The sequence below is a fragment of the Dama dama genome, chromosome 27, assembly GCF_033118175.1.
Source record: "Dama dama isolate Ldn47 chromosome 27, ASM3311817v1, whole genome shotgun sequence".
Classification (NCBI taxonomy): domain Eukaryota; kingdom Metazoa; phylum Chordata; class Mammalia; order Artiodactyla; family Cervidae; genus Dama; species Dama dama.
In genome coordinates, this window is record NC_083707.1 from 21,691,403 (window position 1) to 21,708,513 (window position 17,111).

General features: G+C 38.6%; 2 protein-coding genes across 11 annotated transcripts in view; one reads left to right on the top strand and one right to left on the bottom strand.

Moving 5' to 3' along the window:
• The window catches only part of KIAA1328 (KIAA1328 ortholog), a 406,212-nt gene extending 389,899 nt beyond the window's left edge, over window positions 1-16,313 (bottom strand). For 2 of the 6 annotated variants that reach the window (XM_061131342.1, XM_061131346.1), the window contains exons 1-4: window positions 16,229-16,288; window positions 9,900-9,935; window positions 9,041-9,183; window positions 994-1,088 (exon numbers count right to left, since the gene is read on the bottom strand). In XM_061131342.1, coding sequence (XP_060987325.1) covers window positions 994-1,088; window positions 9,041-9,183; window positions 9,900-9,935; window positions 16,229-16,286 — 332 coding nt within the window. In that variant the 5' untranslated portion in view covers window positions 16,287-16,288. Of the gene's footprint in view, window positions 1-993; window positions 1,089-9,040; window positions 9,184-9,899; window positions 9,936-11,119; window positions 11,957-15,991; window positions 16,147-16,228 lie in introns of those variants that run through there. The other 4 variants (XM_061131341.1, XM_061131344.1, XM_061131345.1 and 1 more) reach the window with 4 other exon arrangements.
• Window positions 16,314-16,630: 317 nt separating this feature from the next.
• The window catches only part of TPGS2 (tubulin polyglutamylase complex subunit 2), a 60,367-nt gene continuing 59,886 nt past the window's right edge, over window positions 16,631-17,111 (top strand). For 4 of the 5 annotated variants that reach the window (XM_061130727.1, XM_061130730.1, XM_061130731.1 and 1 more), the window contains exon 1: window positions 16,647-16,773. Coding sequence is in view for 1 of the 5 variants with exons in the window: in XM_061130728.1 (XP_060986711.1) it covers window positions 16,692-16,773 (82 nt within the window). In the remaining 4 variants the exon portion in view is untranslated. Of the gene's footprint in view, window positions 16,774-17,111 lie in introns of all 5 variants that reach the window. The other variant, XM_061130728.1, reaches the window with a different exon arrangement.

Sequence of the window (17,111 nt, forward strand, 5' to 3'; positions counted from 1 at the left end):
CATATCAAATTCAGACTAAGGCAGTACTTTGAATTCTCATACTCTGTAATCTAATCCCCCAAATATCATTGTTTTTGTCTTCTATACCTGTGATTCTACGATTTAATAAGGTAATTTTTAACTTCAGTCTATCTAGAACATCCTCTACAAACATTATTAAGGCCTTAAGATGAAACATTTCATGTAGCTATCTTTAATTTAAAAAAAAGAAAGAAGAAAAAAGACCTACTATATTCAAACATACAATTCAATGATAAAAATTAGTACTATTTTATCAATGTTTAGGTATGGCCTTCCTCTAAACTTAACTTTTATAATTTATATTATAGATATATTTATATTTTATATATACAAACATCTTCATTTATTAAGATCTCAAAGCTTGACATGTATGTTAAGAAAAAATTATACAAAGTAAATATGCTTCAAACACATCATTAATAAACTGGAATAATACGTCCAAACAGCTAAGAACTCTCTCAAAATTGAAAACCCCTTATTTGAAACTATCAGAAGTTAGCAAACTGACAAGTATTCTTGTGAAAGATGACAATAAAATGAATGTTCTCTTCCATTTCAGATGCTAAAGCAAAACCAAAAGTAACTGCTATGCCTCTGATTACAACAATATCAACCTACATCAACAGAAGAGCTAAGTTTCAAAATGTTCCCTCTTGATACATGACCGCTGCAGATATTTCTATGAAACAAATGGGAAATTGAATAAACCAAAAAACACAAATTGGAGAGTGTTTGTTCTGCTGTTTATTTCTTTTCCATTTTATGTTTGTGTGTGTGTGTGTGTGTGTGTGTGTGTGTGTGTGTGTGTGTTCTACTTTTCTTTTTGGCACCACAGAATATTATTTTTTCTAAAAGTCTTTGTTCCCATAAGACCAATGACAGGATGACATCAGAACATATTTTTAATTTTCTATTTTTAAAAAAATATTCTCTCTCACATACTAATACACTTCATATAAGGCTTTGTCTCACCTGGCCAGTTCTTTAATTAAGTTTGCAATGCGTCTTTTGTCTTCAAGACACAAATCCTTCAGTGATGCACTCTTTATTTCTCCCCTGCAGAAACTCTAAAACAAACAAACAAAAATCATTCTGATTAACTGTCACAAAAAACAATTTTCAAGACTTCAAGAAATTTCTTAAAATTAGCACAGGAGATGAAATTTCTTGGATCTCTTTTATTTGTTAGAAGACTATCTATTTCATTTAAAACTACTGTGAGCTCAAAACAGGTTAAGGAACGGCTGTCCACCAGGGGACATCATGAAATTTACACAGGAAAAGCAGAGAGTAAGAACTCACAGGCACAAATGTGCCTACTTAAGTATTAGGGAATAATAAGGAAACAACTTTCCCTTGGTGAATGTCACAGAAACAAACACCTAATGGAAGATACTGAGATCCCTTCTGACACCACAGTCCCATGGCTGCTTGAAGGTATACTAAGGCTGGCAGCAGAGACACCAGTCTCTAAGCTCTCAATATATCCCAAGGTTCATTCCAAAGGGTATTAGATCAAAGAGTAATAGTAATACTAGGTAACATTATATCTAGTGTTATTAGGAATATTCTAAGTATTTTATGCTTATTAATACATTTCATTTTCACCACAATGCTATTAGGTAGATATTATTCCTATTCTATAGTGAGGGTACATATCTTGCCTAGGAATATAGCAGTTAAGTAGCAAAATCGAGATTCAAGCATTGATTCCACAGTCTATGTTCTTACCCACTGTACTATCCTACCTCTTAAACTATAAAAAGTTCTCCTAGTACATGAACATCAAAGAGGGATCTTTAAAGCCATGAAATCTAGGAATTCACAAGGTACCCGCAGGTAACACATAAAAGGGATGTTTAAAAAAATAATCTTTGGCATTGGCAGTTATACAACCACAAAGTAAATCAGTCCAATTACTTCACGTGGCCAAGAATAATCCAAGACCCCTAAAATGGATCCTGGAAGCACTGTTAGCCAAAGATGGGAAAAATAAGGGAGAAAAAGGAAATGGGAAACAAGATATGGTTAAAAAAAAAAAAAAACATTTAATGAATTTGGTTTTAGATTTTAGATATGGTCAGTTTGAGATGCCAGGAGGACATTCATGAGGAAATGTTTAGGCAGGAAGCTGGAAATGTGGGTCTGGATCTCAAGTCAGAGAAAAACATAAAAATTTAAAATTCAGCCATATGCTGCTATCCATAATGTTTAGATTTTTATTATTTTCTTTATATTTTTCTATGTTTTAAAATTTTCCTTAAAATTAAGAAAAAATACTAGTTTTTAAAAATCAACTCCTAATCCAAGAAAATAAAACTGGTAACTTAAAAGACAAAAGGAGGATCAGAAGCATACAATATTGTAGGAGAAAAAAATTTTAAGAAGAATGTGGGGTTAACAGTGGTAATAATCAAAAAACAGAATATTAAAAGGAGTCACTGGATTTGACAAAGGGAAAAATCGCTGAAAACCCATTAAGAGATTTCAGTAAACAAAAAAGAGAAACTCTTGCAAATAGGCAAGAACTTCAGCAGCATTGTGTTCAGGCAAAAACCTGAAAACACAAATGTTTGTCAACCAAAGTTAAACAGTGGTATGTTTATACAATGGAATTCTGCAGCTACTGATTGTTAGTTGACATTAATCCATCTTCAAACTCACCCTACCCTGCTTTGCTTTGTGAGGCTGAGGCTCTGGAAACTTCAATTCTCCTTTGCCACATCATTCTCTATTATACTGTGCTTAGTCGCTCAGTCATGTCCAGCTCTTTGTGAGCCCATGGACTTACAGCCTGCCAGGCTTTCCAGTCCATGGGAAATCTCCAGGCAAGAATACTGGAGTGGGTTGCCATGCCCTCCTCCAGGGGATCTTGCCAACCCAGGGACTGAACACAGGTCTCCCACATTGCAGGCAGATTCTTTACCATCTGAACCACCAGGGAAGCCTGTTCTCTACGAAGCTCTACCAACAGGGAGAAGGAGAGGCTCTGAGAGGAAGAAAGGACACATTCCTTTCTATTGCTTTCTGTCTCTCTCAGTGTTGGCCCTGCCAGAGATCCTCACCCTGGCAAGAACAACCCATTCCAGTTGGTGATTCTTCCAGGCCTCACAGAACCAGCCTTTGTTACGTCTTCTTGGAGACAGCAATACCCCTTAGGCTAGTTCCCCATCATCAAAGGTCCAAATTTCAGCTCTAAGTGGCCCCTCCTCTAAGTTTCGAGGTTTTAATAATTCCGATTTGTTCTGTTTTCCCAACTCTAGAGATGGTGGTTGTGTCTTGCTGTTATTACGTACATGATAAATTAGTGTGGCCCTTTTTGCCTTTCAGTTCTCCAGCACCAGTTTAACAAATTTTTATATACTAAACATACTCTCAGTTGAAATAACTGAGTAAACCCTGATTGAAATATCAGTGAAAAGAAACTAAATATGACAACATGCAGCATAAATAAACCTCAGAAACATAATACTGAACGAAAAAAAACCAAATCAGACAATATGATGAGAACGTTCATAAAAAGTTGGAAATATACTTAAAACTATGGGATTCCCTGGTGGCTGAGAAGAGACCTCCTGCAATGCAGGAGACGTGGGTTCAATCCCTGGATTGGGAAAGATCCCCTGGAGAAGGAAATGGCAACCCACTCCAGTATTCTTGCCTGGAAAATCCCATGGACGGAGGAGCCTGGTGGGCCACACTCCATCAGGGTTGCAAGAGGTGGACACAACTTAGTGACTGCACCACCACCATTGTTTGAAAAACAAATACGTGTTTACACCATATAGGACAGCAGTTGATAAACTACGACTGCAAGCTAAATCTGGCTGAAAGCTTATTTTTGGAAAAAGAAGTTTATTAAAACACAGCCATGCATATTCATTTATACACTGACATACATATGGCACTTTCCACACTATCATGGTAGAATTAAATAATTAAAACAGAGGCCATGTGTCTCACAAAGGCTAAACATTTACCATCTGGCCTTTTACAGAAATAGTTTGTCAACCCCTGATAAAGAGAAACAACAGAATGATAAACACAAAATTAGAGATTACCAAATAAGATGCTATGCTATAATAAGGGAAGAATAATACATCTTTCATATATTATCTCAGACTGCAAGGAAGTCTGAGGCTCTTCCCTGCCAATCTTTCTTTCCTTCTCCTCTCACAGATGCCAGACTTGTAGTGAAATCTTAAGTCTCTCCTTGATTTATAATAGCATCATGGCAATTCAATGCAGAAATGAATGGTTCCCTCAATAATCGGTACTGAACCAAAAGACTATCAGTATGAAAAAACGATTTGGAATAAGGTTTGTCACATTTTTAAATCTCTTTACAAGACAACTGAAATAAAAGGAATCCGAACTGAAAAGGCAAATGTAAAACTATCTCTATTCACAGATGGCATAATCTTGTATATGAGAAATTGTAAGAAAATCACCAAAAAGCTATTAGATTAGAACTAATCAATGAATTTAGAAAGGTTACAGGATAAAAAATCAACTATGTTTCTAGCAGTCAAAAATCCAAAAATGAAATTAAGAAAACGATTTCATTAATAGTAGCATCACAAACTATAAAATACTTAAAACTTGAAAATAAATTTGGCATGTACACTGAAAACAATAAAACATCACTGGAAGAAATTAAAGATCTAAATAAATAGACAACTTACACACCATATTCAAGGTCTAGAAGACAATATTATAAAGCTGAGAGTACTCTCCAAATTGATCTAAAGATTTAACACAAGGTAGGGGTAGCAGAGTAGGAGATACAAACTATGGGGTGCAAGGCTCAAGGATGTACTGTACAATACGGGGAATACAGACAATATATTGTAATAACTGTAAGTGGAAAGTAACCTTTAAAGTTGTATAAAAAATTAAAATAAAAAAAAAGATTCCCAATCAATTTATGGGATTAACATATACAGAGTATTATATATAAAATAGATAACCAATAAGAGCCTACTGTATAGCACAGGGAACTAGACTCAATATTTTACAATAATCTATAAGGGAAAAGAATCTAAAAAGAAAATATATGTGTATATATATACACACATACATAATTATAAACACGTATATGTAAAACTGAATCACTTTGATGTATACCTGAAACTAACACATTATTGTAAATCAACTGTATTTTTCAACTTTTTTTTAAAAAGAGTCAACACAATTTCTACCAAAATCCCAAGCTGACTTTCTGCAGAAACTGGCAAGCTGATTCCATAATTCCTATGGAAATGCAAAGGACCCATTATAGCCAAAACAACCTTGAAAAAGAAGAACTTGGACTATTTATACTTTCTGATTCCAAGACTTCTGCCAAGCTACAATATATTAAAACAGAGTGGTATTGGCATTAAAACAGAAATACAGATCAATGGAATAGAACTGAGATTACAGAAATAGACACTTACATTTACGATTAAAAGATTTTTCAACAAGGGTGGCAAGACAAAGAATAGTCTTTGCAACAAATGATACTGGGACAAGAGGACATCCACATGCAAAAGAATAAAGCTGGGTCACTACCCACACCATCTACAGAAAGTAAATCAAAATGGATCAAAACTTAGATGTAATATCTAAAAGTACAAAGCTCTTAGATACTGGTATAAATCTTTGAGAACTTGGTTTAGGTAATGATTTCTTAGACACGACAGCAAAGCACAGGCAATAAAAGAAAAACATTGGTAAGCTGAACTTCATCAAAATTTAAAACATTTAAGCTTCAAAGGACACCAATAAAAAAGTGAAAAAAAACAACCCACAGAATGGGAGAAAATATTTGCAAATAACGTATCTGATAAGAGACTCAGAGGTGGAATTTATAAATAACTTCTTACAATTCACCAATAAGAAGACAAATAACTCAAATTGAAAAAGATCTGAACAGACATTTCTGTGAAGAACACACATACAAATGGCCAAGAAGCACATAAACAGATGATCATTACTGGCGTGTGTGTGTGTGTGTGTGTGTGTGTGTGTATGTGTTATGTCCAACTCTTTGCAACCCCATGGACTGTAGCTCACCAGGTGTGTGTGTGTGTGTGTGTGTGTGTGTGTGTGTGTTATGTCCAACTCTTTGCAACCCCATGGACTGTAGCTCACCAGGTGTGGGGGTGTGTGTGTGTGTGTGTGTGTTATGTCCAACTCTTTGCAACCCCATGGACTGTAGCTCACCAGGCTCCTGTGTCCATGGAATTCTCCATGCAAGAATACTGGAGTGGGTTGCCATTCCCCTCTCCAGGGGATCTTTCCCACTCAGGGATCGAACCTGGGTCTCTTGCATTGCAGGTGGATTATTTACCATCTGAGCTACCAGTGAAGTCCACTACTGGCCATTAGGAAAATACAAATCAAAACCATGAGATACCACTTCAAATTTACTACAATTATAAACAAAAAAAAATGGATATAGAGCATTGGTGAGAACGTGGAGAATCTAGAATTCTCATACATTGCTAGTAGAATGTAAAACAGTATAGCTACTTTGGCAGTACATCAAAAGCTTAAACAGAATTACTACATGCCCCAGCAATTCTACTTCTAGATATGTACCCATGAAAATTGAAAACAGAAATCCATACAAAAATCTGTGCATGAATGCTGATGGAGCATATTCATATTAGCCAAAAAGTGTAACAATCCAAATGTCCTTCAACTGGTGGTTAAACAAAACATGCACTGAGCCATAGAAAGGAATGAAGCAATGATTCATGATACAACATAGATGAACCTTGAAGTGAAAGAAGCCAGTCACAAAAGACCATAAAGTACATTATTTCATTTATATGATATATTCAGAACAGACAAATATTCAGGGATTAAAAGCAGGTTAGCGGTTGTCAGCAGCTGAGATTAATGGGGAACAGCTTTTGTGAAGTGGATATACTGGGGATATAAGCAACATAACAGGACTTTTGAGCTCAGTCATGTCCTTGTGACACCATGGACTGCAGTCTGCCAGGCTCCTCTGTTTATGAGATTTTCCAGGCAAGAATAATGGAGTGCGTTGCCAGTTCCTCCTCCAGTGAATCTTTCCAACCCAGGGACTGAACCCACATCTCCTGCATCTCATGCATTGGTTCAGTTCAGTTGCTCAGTCGTGTCCGACTCTTTGCGACCCCATGAATTGCAGCACGCCAGGCCTCCCTGTCCATCATCAACTCCTGGAGTTTACCCAAACTCATGTCCATCAAGTCGGTGACGCCATTCAGCCATCTCATCCTCTGTCGTCCCATTCTCCTCCTGCCCCCAATCCCTCCCAGCATCAGGGTCTTTTCCAATGAGTCAACTCTTCGCATGAGGTGGACAAAGTATTGGAGTTTCAGCTTCAGCATCAGTCCTTCCAGTGAACACCCAGGACTGATCTCCTTTAGGATGGACTGGTTGGATCTCCTTGCAGCCCAAGGGACTCTCAAGAGTCTTCTCCAACACCACAGTTCAAAATTGGTAGGTGGATTCTTTATCCACTGAGCCACCTGGGAAGCCCATGCAAGATTTGAGCTAATCACAGTTAAATCCTGTAGATAACTAAACGTGATAAGTTGACCCAACGTGTTAAGTTGACCCTTAACAACGTGAGTCTGAACTGCACAGGTCTACTTATAAGCAGATTTTTTTCAATAAATACACTGGAAAACTTGTTGGAGATTTAAGACAATTTGAAAAAACTTGTAAATGAACCACACACCCTAAAGAAATATATAAAAATAAATTAAGGAAAAAGTTAGGCATGTCATGAATGTGTAAAATACATGTATATATACATATAACACTCAAAATATGTGTAAACTATGTTATCAGCAAAGCTTTCATTCAACAGTAAGTTACTAGAGAAGTTTTGGAGGAGTCAAAAATTATATGCAGATATTTGACTGCATGGGGTTCAACACCCCTAACACCTGTGTTGTTCAAGGGTCAAGAGTAACAAGTAACAAAATTAGACACTGAACATTTCCTCAAGAACATAAACCAGGTACTGCAAAACATTTTTTTTTTGAAAAACATTTTTTTATAAAGAGTTCAATAGTAAAGGATTTTGGCTTTGTAGGCATACATCTTTACAGCACCTCTGACACTGTAATACGAAAGCAGCAGTAAGATGACATTAAAAGAATGTTAAGAGAAAGGCTGTGTTCCAGTAACACTTGACTCACAAAACAGGGAAAAGCAGATGCCTACAACTCATAGACTGTCAAACCCTGACTTAACCTCTGGTTGAGAAGACAAAATATAAAGTAAAATAACAGGGAAGGAAATGGCAACCTACTCGTATATTCTTGGCTGGAGAATGCCATGGACAGAGGAGCCTGGCAGGCTACAGTCCATAGGGTTACAAAGAGTCGGACACGACTGAAGTGACTTAGCACACATGCAAAGTAAAATAAATGAACTAGACAGGGCACGTACCAAAGGAATGCAGAGACACTGTTAGAGAGGCAAAGACAGACAAGGGAGAAATAAATGACTGAGCGATAAAAATAAAGTCTTCATGATAGTATTTGACAAGTGAAGGAAATAATAATAATAATAATATATGCTAATTTTAACAAAGCGTTTTCTTATATGCAAAGGATTATTTATCAACTAACATATTTACATGAACAAAAATCATAAAGAATACCTAATAAAATTTAAAAAACTGCTGTCAATTTGATTTACTAACACCACACAGATCAGGATGTAAGTTTTCTGAAACTTATGAAAACAATAAACGTTTCTTAACTTAGGCTTAAAGTAAGCCTGAACATTCTGTAACAAAAGCTTTGAGTAATATATATACTTTATATTCATACTAAATATTAATAAAGCATCCCTGAATCCTCTGTATCTTTTGAAAATACTTGTAGATCACCTAATGTTCTTTCAAGGACTCTTCCACACTGACCTATCAGTCATTGGCCAGCACAGAAAAATGACTCATTGGCCAGTGTTTATAAAGATTGGAGAATAAGGAAAAAAATAAAACAGAAAAAAAGAAATTACTGACCTGTTCATCAACTGAATCTCCTGCACCTTTTAAAGACTCCGTGGAGACTGGAGTAGCAGTCACCCTGGAGGTCTTGACTTTAACATCAGCTTTTGGATTCAGCATCTTGTGTCTTGACCTGATATTTCCTTCTGTAGAAATTCCTAAGGATTTCCATCAAAACAAGATTTCAAAATTATATCTTTTCATTCTTTTAAACCCTCCCCCTAGCAACCTTTTCCTTGATACCCTCTACTGTATGGCACCTGATAGGCAAATCTCTTTATAAACTTAATTTTAAGGCTCTGGCACTAAATAATGAGTCATGAAAAGACTGTGTTGTGAATGCATTAGAGATTCAACTGAAATATTTTTTAAAGGGGATGTGAACATTTGTAAATCACATTAAAACCAATAAACTACAACATGCCATATGTACCTTAACTTATTGGAAACTAAAAATCTGAATTTTCACCTAATTAGATGTGCCTCCAATGGTTCAGTTTTACAACTCATCTCATAACAACCAGTAAACTTCAAAGTCTGTTACATAAAACCTACATCATGAAGTTTATACATTTTCTTTGAAATATAAAATTTAGACTATTACTTGAACATGAAAAGTAACAAAAGAATCTGCTAATCCATGAACGAAGTATTCTATAAATTCATCAAAAGCTGACTTGCCAGCCAGACCCTAAAATAAGGCAATATTTCAAATCTTAGTGGGGTCACACCAAATATTAAAAAAAGAAAAAAAAACTAGGTTCTGATGAACTGTTCTGCATCTACTTATACCTACAAAGTTGTCCTAATGTTTTATTTTCTTCTAACTCTTAAGAAGCAAAGAAGTTTACCAAATTAATATAGAAAATCATACCTGGAACATACACTACTGACTGTTCTTCATCAGAAACTATGCAGGAAGGCATAAAGGAAAATACTAGAAAAGATTATCCAACATCCAAATGCTGTTGTTCTGTACTTCTGTTGTAATTTGCAATTTCTTTTGAGCTAGAAGTTTGTAACTAGCTTTTAAAAACAAAACTAGGAAGTAATGCAATCAAATGTAGCAAAATTAATAATCTTTTAAAGTTCATCTTTATATATTCACAACTATCTGCTTTGTAAAAATGCTGGAACGCCTTGTTCCATTAAAGTTTTATCCATGCTTATTCCCAAATGACATACCCAGCACTATAAATTCTGCTATAGTTTCCTCTCATTTTCTTTCCTTTTGTAAACAAGGAGTTAAACACTCCATCGTGCTCATCTTTGGTGAACTGACAAGTTATCTGAGGCATGAATACGTAATTTCAAAATGAGTTTTAGCTTTGAAGAACAAATACTGTTTAAGAGCAGCTCAATTATGCAAACACAGAAATATTTTTTATTCTTCCACAGTACATTCATGAAATGTCTCAAGAAGCCCTACTATTTAACAAGTGGAAGAAATTTAAGACAAAAAAGAACTATTTCGAATTTCAAAAGGAGAAATTTTGAAAGGGTGAAAGTGAAAGTCGCTCAGTCGTATCCAGCTCTTTGCGACCCCATGGACTATACAGTCTATGAAATTCTTCAGGCCAGAATACTGGAGTGGGTAGCTATTCCCTTCTCCAGGGGATCTTCCCAACCCAGAGATCGAACCCAGGTCTCCTGCAATGCAGGCGGATTCTTTACCAGCTGAGCCGAACACCGATATAGAAAGGGAACCAATATAATAAAGTTTACTTTTCAGAAATAAAATGTTATTCAGAACTAGATTTAAATCCAGGTATGTCTACCATTTGATAACCTTCTATTACACATACAGGAAGCAGGTGTCTAAACAATTATTTTTCAAATGACATAGAAAAGTCCAAAGTTTTGTATTACTTTATGAAATACTGTGTTTTCCAAAATTTGTAGACACATCAAATATTAACTATTTCCTCCTGGGAACAGACAGGAATAAAACAGTGGATAAAACATGTTAGAAAGCCAATATATTTCAGTTTAGAACCAATTCTAGAAATGGAATCTTTTCAAGGAATGTTGACTGGAAATGCCTAGAATCCCGGAGGAAATTAAGGAACACAGTGGTGGTGCTTACTGTCTGACCTGCTAGGTGGTTCAGAACTCCTCAGCAGCATATGCACTGTCACAGCTTCAAGACTTTGGCTGGTACCTAGTGCCTCTAAAAACTTTAAACTTCCTCAGACATCAGGGATGAGCACAGAAAATTTCAGGAGGCATATAAGACAAGTAAACAAACAAAAAATTAGACCTACTAGTCCAAGGAAATTGACTGTAACTAATACTGACTGGAGTGGAGCATTTCCAAATTCACTGACACCCAATCCAAAACAAAAGCTTTACAAGCTGAAATTGTGCAGACTCTTTAGCAGCAGATTCATTTTTTACATCCTCTGGGACTCCTCAGTTACTGTTTAATTATTTGCTGTTGGAAATACACACATGGGAAAAGTACAGAGGGGAAAAATTTCAAGATGACTCAGGACATGCTCCATAAGACAGAGTCCTCAGTTAAAATATAAAAGAGGGATGAATTTGCAGAATATTCTCCATCTCCAAGGATGACCTATGGAAAGACTGACATAACTGAGTCCTGGAAAACATACTACACTTCTCTAGATCATCCACAAAGGAGTCTGCTCGACTCAGAAGCTCATCAAATATTTTATACTTTCTCTTCCCTCCTTAAACCTAATACCATTTCCCCCGTCTTTACTCTAAGCTAATAGCTTTGCTTCCTATTTCTTTAAGAAAAACAAACTATAGAAGCCTTTGACAAACATGCATTTGCAGATGACATGATATTACATACAGAAAACACTAAAGATTCTACTGAAAAACTGTTAGAATAATCACATTCAGATTGCTGATAAACAGAAGTTGCAGAATACAAAATCAATAAATAAAAATCTATACAAGAATAACCATCAGGAAGACAAATTAGGAGGAAAAAATCCAATTTAAAATTGCATCAAAAAAAGAGTAAAAAAAATCTAGAAAATTTAACAAAAGAGGTAAGAGACCTGTACGCTGAAAAGTATAAGACACTGACGAAAGAAACTGAAGAAAAATGAAAGAAATTCATGCTCATGAATTAAAAGAACATTGCTAAAATGTCCATAAAGCAATCTACAGATTCAAAGCAAAATTCCAAAGTCATTTTTCACAGAAATACTGTAAAATAAGCAATCCTAAAATTTGGATGGAACCACAAAAGACCTTAATTAGTCAAAGCAATCTTGAGAAAGAAGAACAAAGCTGGAGGCATCACAATTCCTGGTTTCAAAACACTACAAAGTAACAGTTATCAAAACACAAAAGACCCCCATGACATTAACAGCTACCCTCTTCCTGCTTTATTTTTCTCCATAGCACCCATAATCATATAATATTATTTTACTTATTCATGAACTAATTTCATTTCACTAACATGTAAGCACGAAGCCAGTGAAAACCTGCATTGTTTTGTTCAATGTTGTATCTCTAAGATCAAAGAATGCCTGGATCATAGTAAACCATCTAGGAACGAATTAAATTGGTATTTCTTTAATCCCATGAGGCACTGTCCAACAACTCTCAATGCTGTCTTTCTCTCTTTGTCCTATGCAAAATATGCACACAAACCCCACTAGTTACACCCACACCAAATTTCTTTTTCAAATATAAGACCACTAAATAAACTGACCTTAACAAAAGTTTTTATAAATAAGACAAAATATTTGAAATTGCCTCCAACCAACCTATACTTTCTAATTGTTTGTAATCTGTCTTCACCTCATTATTTTTGAGAACCCAAATATTTACCTTCTTCAAATACCAATTCCCAACAAATGTATATTTCATGGGAAAGTTAAAGAGACACAATTTGGACCTCTTATCGTGTTCTCTGTGTCACCTTGGTTCCACTTGGTTCATCTGGAAGTGCCTCAATAGGATAAGTACAGCAAGTTATAAAGAGTCTTTAACACCCAAGCTTCCGAAATTAAAGTGGCAAGCAGAAACCCAAGCCAGAAGTGGTAGGAAGAAATAAATATACCTATTTCTAGAGCAACAGGATGTGAAGAAAATAAACTTGGCACTTCCCATTCTGCGATAACCTTGTGAGTGTGAATCACTTATCAGCAATATATGTATCATCATTACTAACCATAATGATTTTCCTGACATATATGGTTTTTCCAGCAGTCATGTATGGATGTGAGAGTTGTACTATAAAGAAAGCTGAGTGCTGAAGCATTGATGCTTTTGAACTGTGGTGTTGGAGAAGACTCTTGAGAGCCCTTTGGACAGCAAGGAGATCCAACCAGTCCATCCTAAAGGAAATCAGTCCTGAATATTCTTTGGAAGGACTGATGCTGAAGCTGAAACTCCAATATATTGGCCACCTGATGCGAAGAACTGACTCATTTGAAATGACCCTGATGCTGGGAAAGATTGAAGGTGGAAGGAGAAGGGGACGACAGAGGATGAGATGGTTGGATGATATCGCCAATTCAATGGACATGAGTTTGAGTAAACTCCGGGAGTTGGTGACAGACAGGGAGGCCTGGCGTGCTGCAGTCCATGGGGTCGCAAAGAGTCGGACACAATTGAGCAACTGAACTGAACTGAACTGATGTTATTTTAACATCAACATAAAGTCCCTATTTAATTGAAAACTCAATGGCAGAGATTATAGCTACTGCAATGCTTTGACCAGGTCCTTTATAGTTCATATTTGTTAATATCAAGTTCATAATACTGCTAAAGATAATACACTTAAGTGCACTTCAGCAATCAAATTCAGATACTGCAAAAATATTAATTTCTTTTGATATTACCAAGGGCTATAATGAAGAAGGAAAGCAGTTTATGGCCAAAGTGGGTATATTTCACTTGTAGATTTAAGCCATAAAATGACAACATGGCATATCACTGTTTACACACTGGGTATAAAGAAATACCTTGTGCAAAATAGCACTGCTGAATCATACTGTGCAGGAGATACACAACTCATAAAAACAACAATATGAAAAGGTGACCTTCAGTCAGAGATGACCTGTCCTCACATGATAAAAACATCTAGGAATGGAAATCTCTCAATCATACTTCTCCAATTGTTTAGGTGAGGCACTGAAAATCTCTGAATAGTGTGAAAAGAATACCAGATTACAGGTATATACTTTTTGGCACTTTTCTATTGAAAGTTCTAACTATAAGAACTTCAGGGGTGGTCTGGGAAGCCATCAGTGTAATGAGAAAAGAAATCAAGATCAAAAGACATTCCAATAAAAATTTTTTTACAGAAAGATCAAAAGACACATGACTAAATCAAATGATTCATAATTATGTTTTTTAGCAAAGATTCAGTAACAAATTCATATATGACATTGCTTTTAAGTCCTAGAGATTTAACATGAAAATATTTAAGGCTGGATATTAATTGGTCATTACATGGAATAGGGAGGTAAACAGGTGATACTGGTAACCTTGAAATTCCTTTCAAACATCTGAATTTCTACAGAACGTAATCACCACCATTTCCCCCAAATAACTTCAACTCCTCACTTTCACTGCAAAGATGAGTATTTTACGTTAATTTTCAGAGTAAGGGAAAATGTAAGAGAAAAGGAAGGCTATACGACATCTATATGAAATACGGAGTAATATGATTACATAAATAATTGAGTACAACGCTGCTAAGACCAAGAGCATAGATTCTGTTTACACACCTATTAACTTAATCATACCCACTGCAACCGACTGTCTCCCCTATCCACACCTCACATACATTCTACTATACTTCAGAACAATATCCTTATACATTTTGTATCAGCACAATAGCATTGGTTATACAGAAAGTTAAGGAATAATAACGAAAGCCACATAGATGGTTATAAAAATGATTACATTGAAGAAGCACACTGTAAGTTAATAATCTTCATATATCTCTATCAGAAAATTCTAACATTGCAGAGGCAATGTTTCACGAGAAAGACTCATCCCAATTTCCTTACTTCTAATTCAGTCCAGTTGCTCCCGATGCACATATTCTCCTGACAGGTAAAGAAAAAAATATTTAATTTTCACAGTGTATCAGTGTGCTTTTTATCCACAGTGTAGGATCACGATTTCACTTGATGCTCACCAACCTCTCATACACAAATGGTAATAATGCTAAGAAAGTCCATAACACCAAACGCTCAGCAGCAAGAAATGCAAAAATACTCCACTCTTCAAGGCGTGACACTTTAATCTTAGTAATCCAACAAGGGGAACTGATAACATAACTTCTTAAGTTTTACTAACTAGCTAAGTAGAACCTGCAAAGAATGATTCAGAAGTTAACAGCAATGCCTCTAACAATGCTATGGCCAGTCCTAGCAAACAGACAAAAAGGCTTGCCTCCGTGGGTATCCAACACACTGAATGCCCTCCTTTCAGGTAACTCTCCTGGAACATGAAGCAAGTTACCAGGGCCAACGATCAATCTGGAACAATATACCTAAGGCAGGGAAAAGAACCGGTTTTGTCACACATCTCATTACTCCAAGGGTAAAAGCGCCACCGTTCTCTACCATAAAACTATCGAAGAACTGATTCAACCCTGCTAGCGGCGACCCGCAACCTACATACAAATCAACACTACTCCCAGGCCCTAAAATCTGCATCGCATCTGATTCCATCATCAGCATCACCAGATCACGTCCGTGTGAAAACAAGTCCCACGATTCTCTGAAGATCTAAGTATGAAAATACATCGTCACTGCCAGGCTTTAGAAGTCCGACGAGGTCCTGACCTGCTCCTAACAGTGCAGTCCAGGGATACTCCTAAACCAAGACGAAAAGATCCTGGACCAAACAGCACCATGCCCTCCTCCAACAAGCTCACTCCGCACAGACCCGGCCGGCCGGAGGTCGCCTCAGGCAGAGGGCCCCTTCCAGCCCCCGACTCTAGGCCGTCTTTCCGGAGCTCACCGCCAAGGAGGGCAGGGAAACAGCTTGGGTCGAGTGCCCACGTCTACAACTCCAGCCTGGAGAAACAGTGCAGGCTCTCTGCCACCTAATACCCAAGCAAGGGGACTGCCCGGCGGCCCGACAGCACGGCCCCGCCCCCGGGGTCCGCGGCGAACTTTTCCCCTCCGCTTCGAGTCCCTCGCGACCGCTCGCCCCGGGGAAGGCGCCGGCGCCCCCTGTCAGGCGGGCAAAGGATACAGTCCCGGCTCCAGAACGCCGCCGCGCCCGGGCGGGAGGGGCCCGCCACGTCCGCCATCTTGAAACAACCGCCACTCGGGGCGTCGTGCCGGGGCCGCCCCGCCCCGGCCCCCAGGCCCGGTCCGGATTGGCCACACGACATAGAGGTCCGCCCCCGCTTGCGCGGCCGGCCCCGGCGGGGCGGGACGGTCCGGCCGGAGGGGTCGCTGGGTCCCGGCGGCGTGGCGTGGAGCATCCGCCGGGGCAGTGGGAACAAGCTCCTCGGGGGACTACTACCGCCCGAGCAGCCAGGGCCCCTCATCTCCGCCCCGTAGCCCTCTCAGGCGCCGAGCACTACAAGTCCCGGCATGCCGCGAACTTGACGGCCGCGCCTCCCGGGCGGTGTCCGGCCCTCCGGCCCGCCCCGCTCCCCCGCCCGGTCCCCTCCCCTTCCCCGGCCGCACGCGGAGCCGGGACGCGAGACATGGAGGAGACGCCGCCCCCGCTGCTGGGCAGCAGCAAGCCGCACCTGGAGAAGCTGACCTTGGGGGTCACTCGCATCCTAGGTGAGTGGGGCGGGGCGGGGGGGGGGGAGCGTGAGGGCGACTGCGGGACGAAGGGTGTGCCACGGAGGCGCGGCGGGAGCTGGACTGTCTAGGCCAGTGGACATCGCGGCTGTTAAGTCCCGTTGTTTAGAAGGTGCGTTGACTGGGCCACGGAAGCGTTTGCCGGGAGTGTGGATGCAGAGACGCGAAGCCCGAAGGTCACCCCATCCGAAATCCCACCACAGGGCCCAGGAAGGATGCGGGAATAGATGTGCTAAGGGGAAACAGCAGGCCCCTGACAGTGGGAGGCTGGCTGTCCTGAGAAGCCTTCTTGGCCTCAGGTGGCAAGAGAGAGGTGG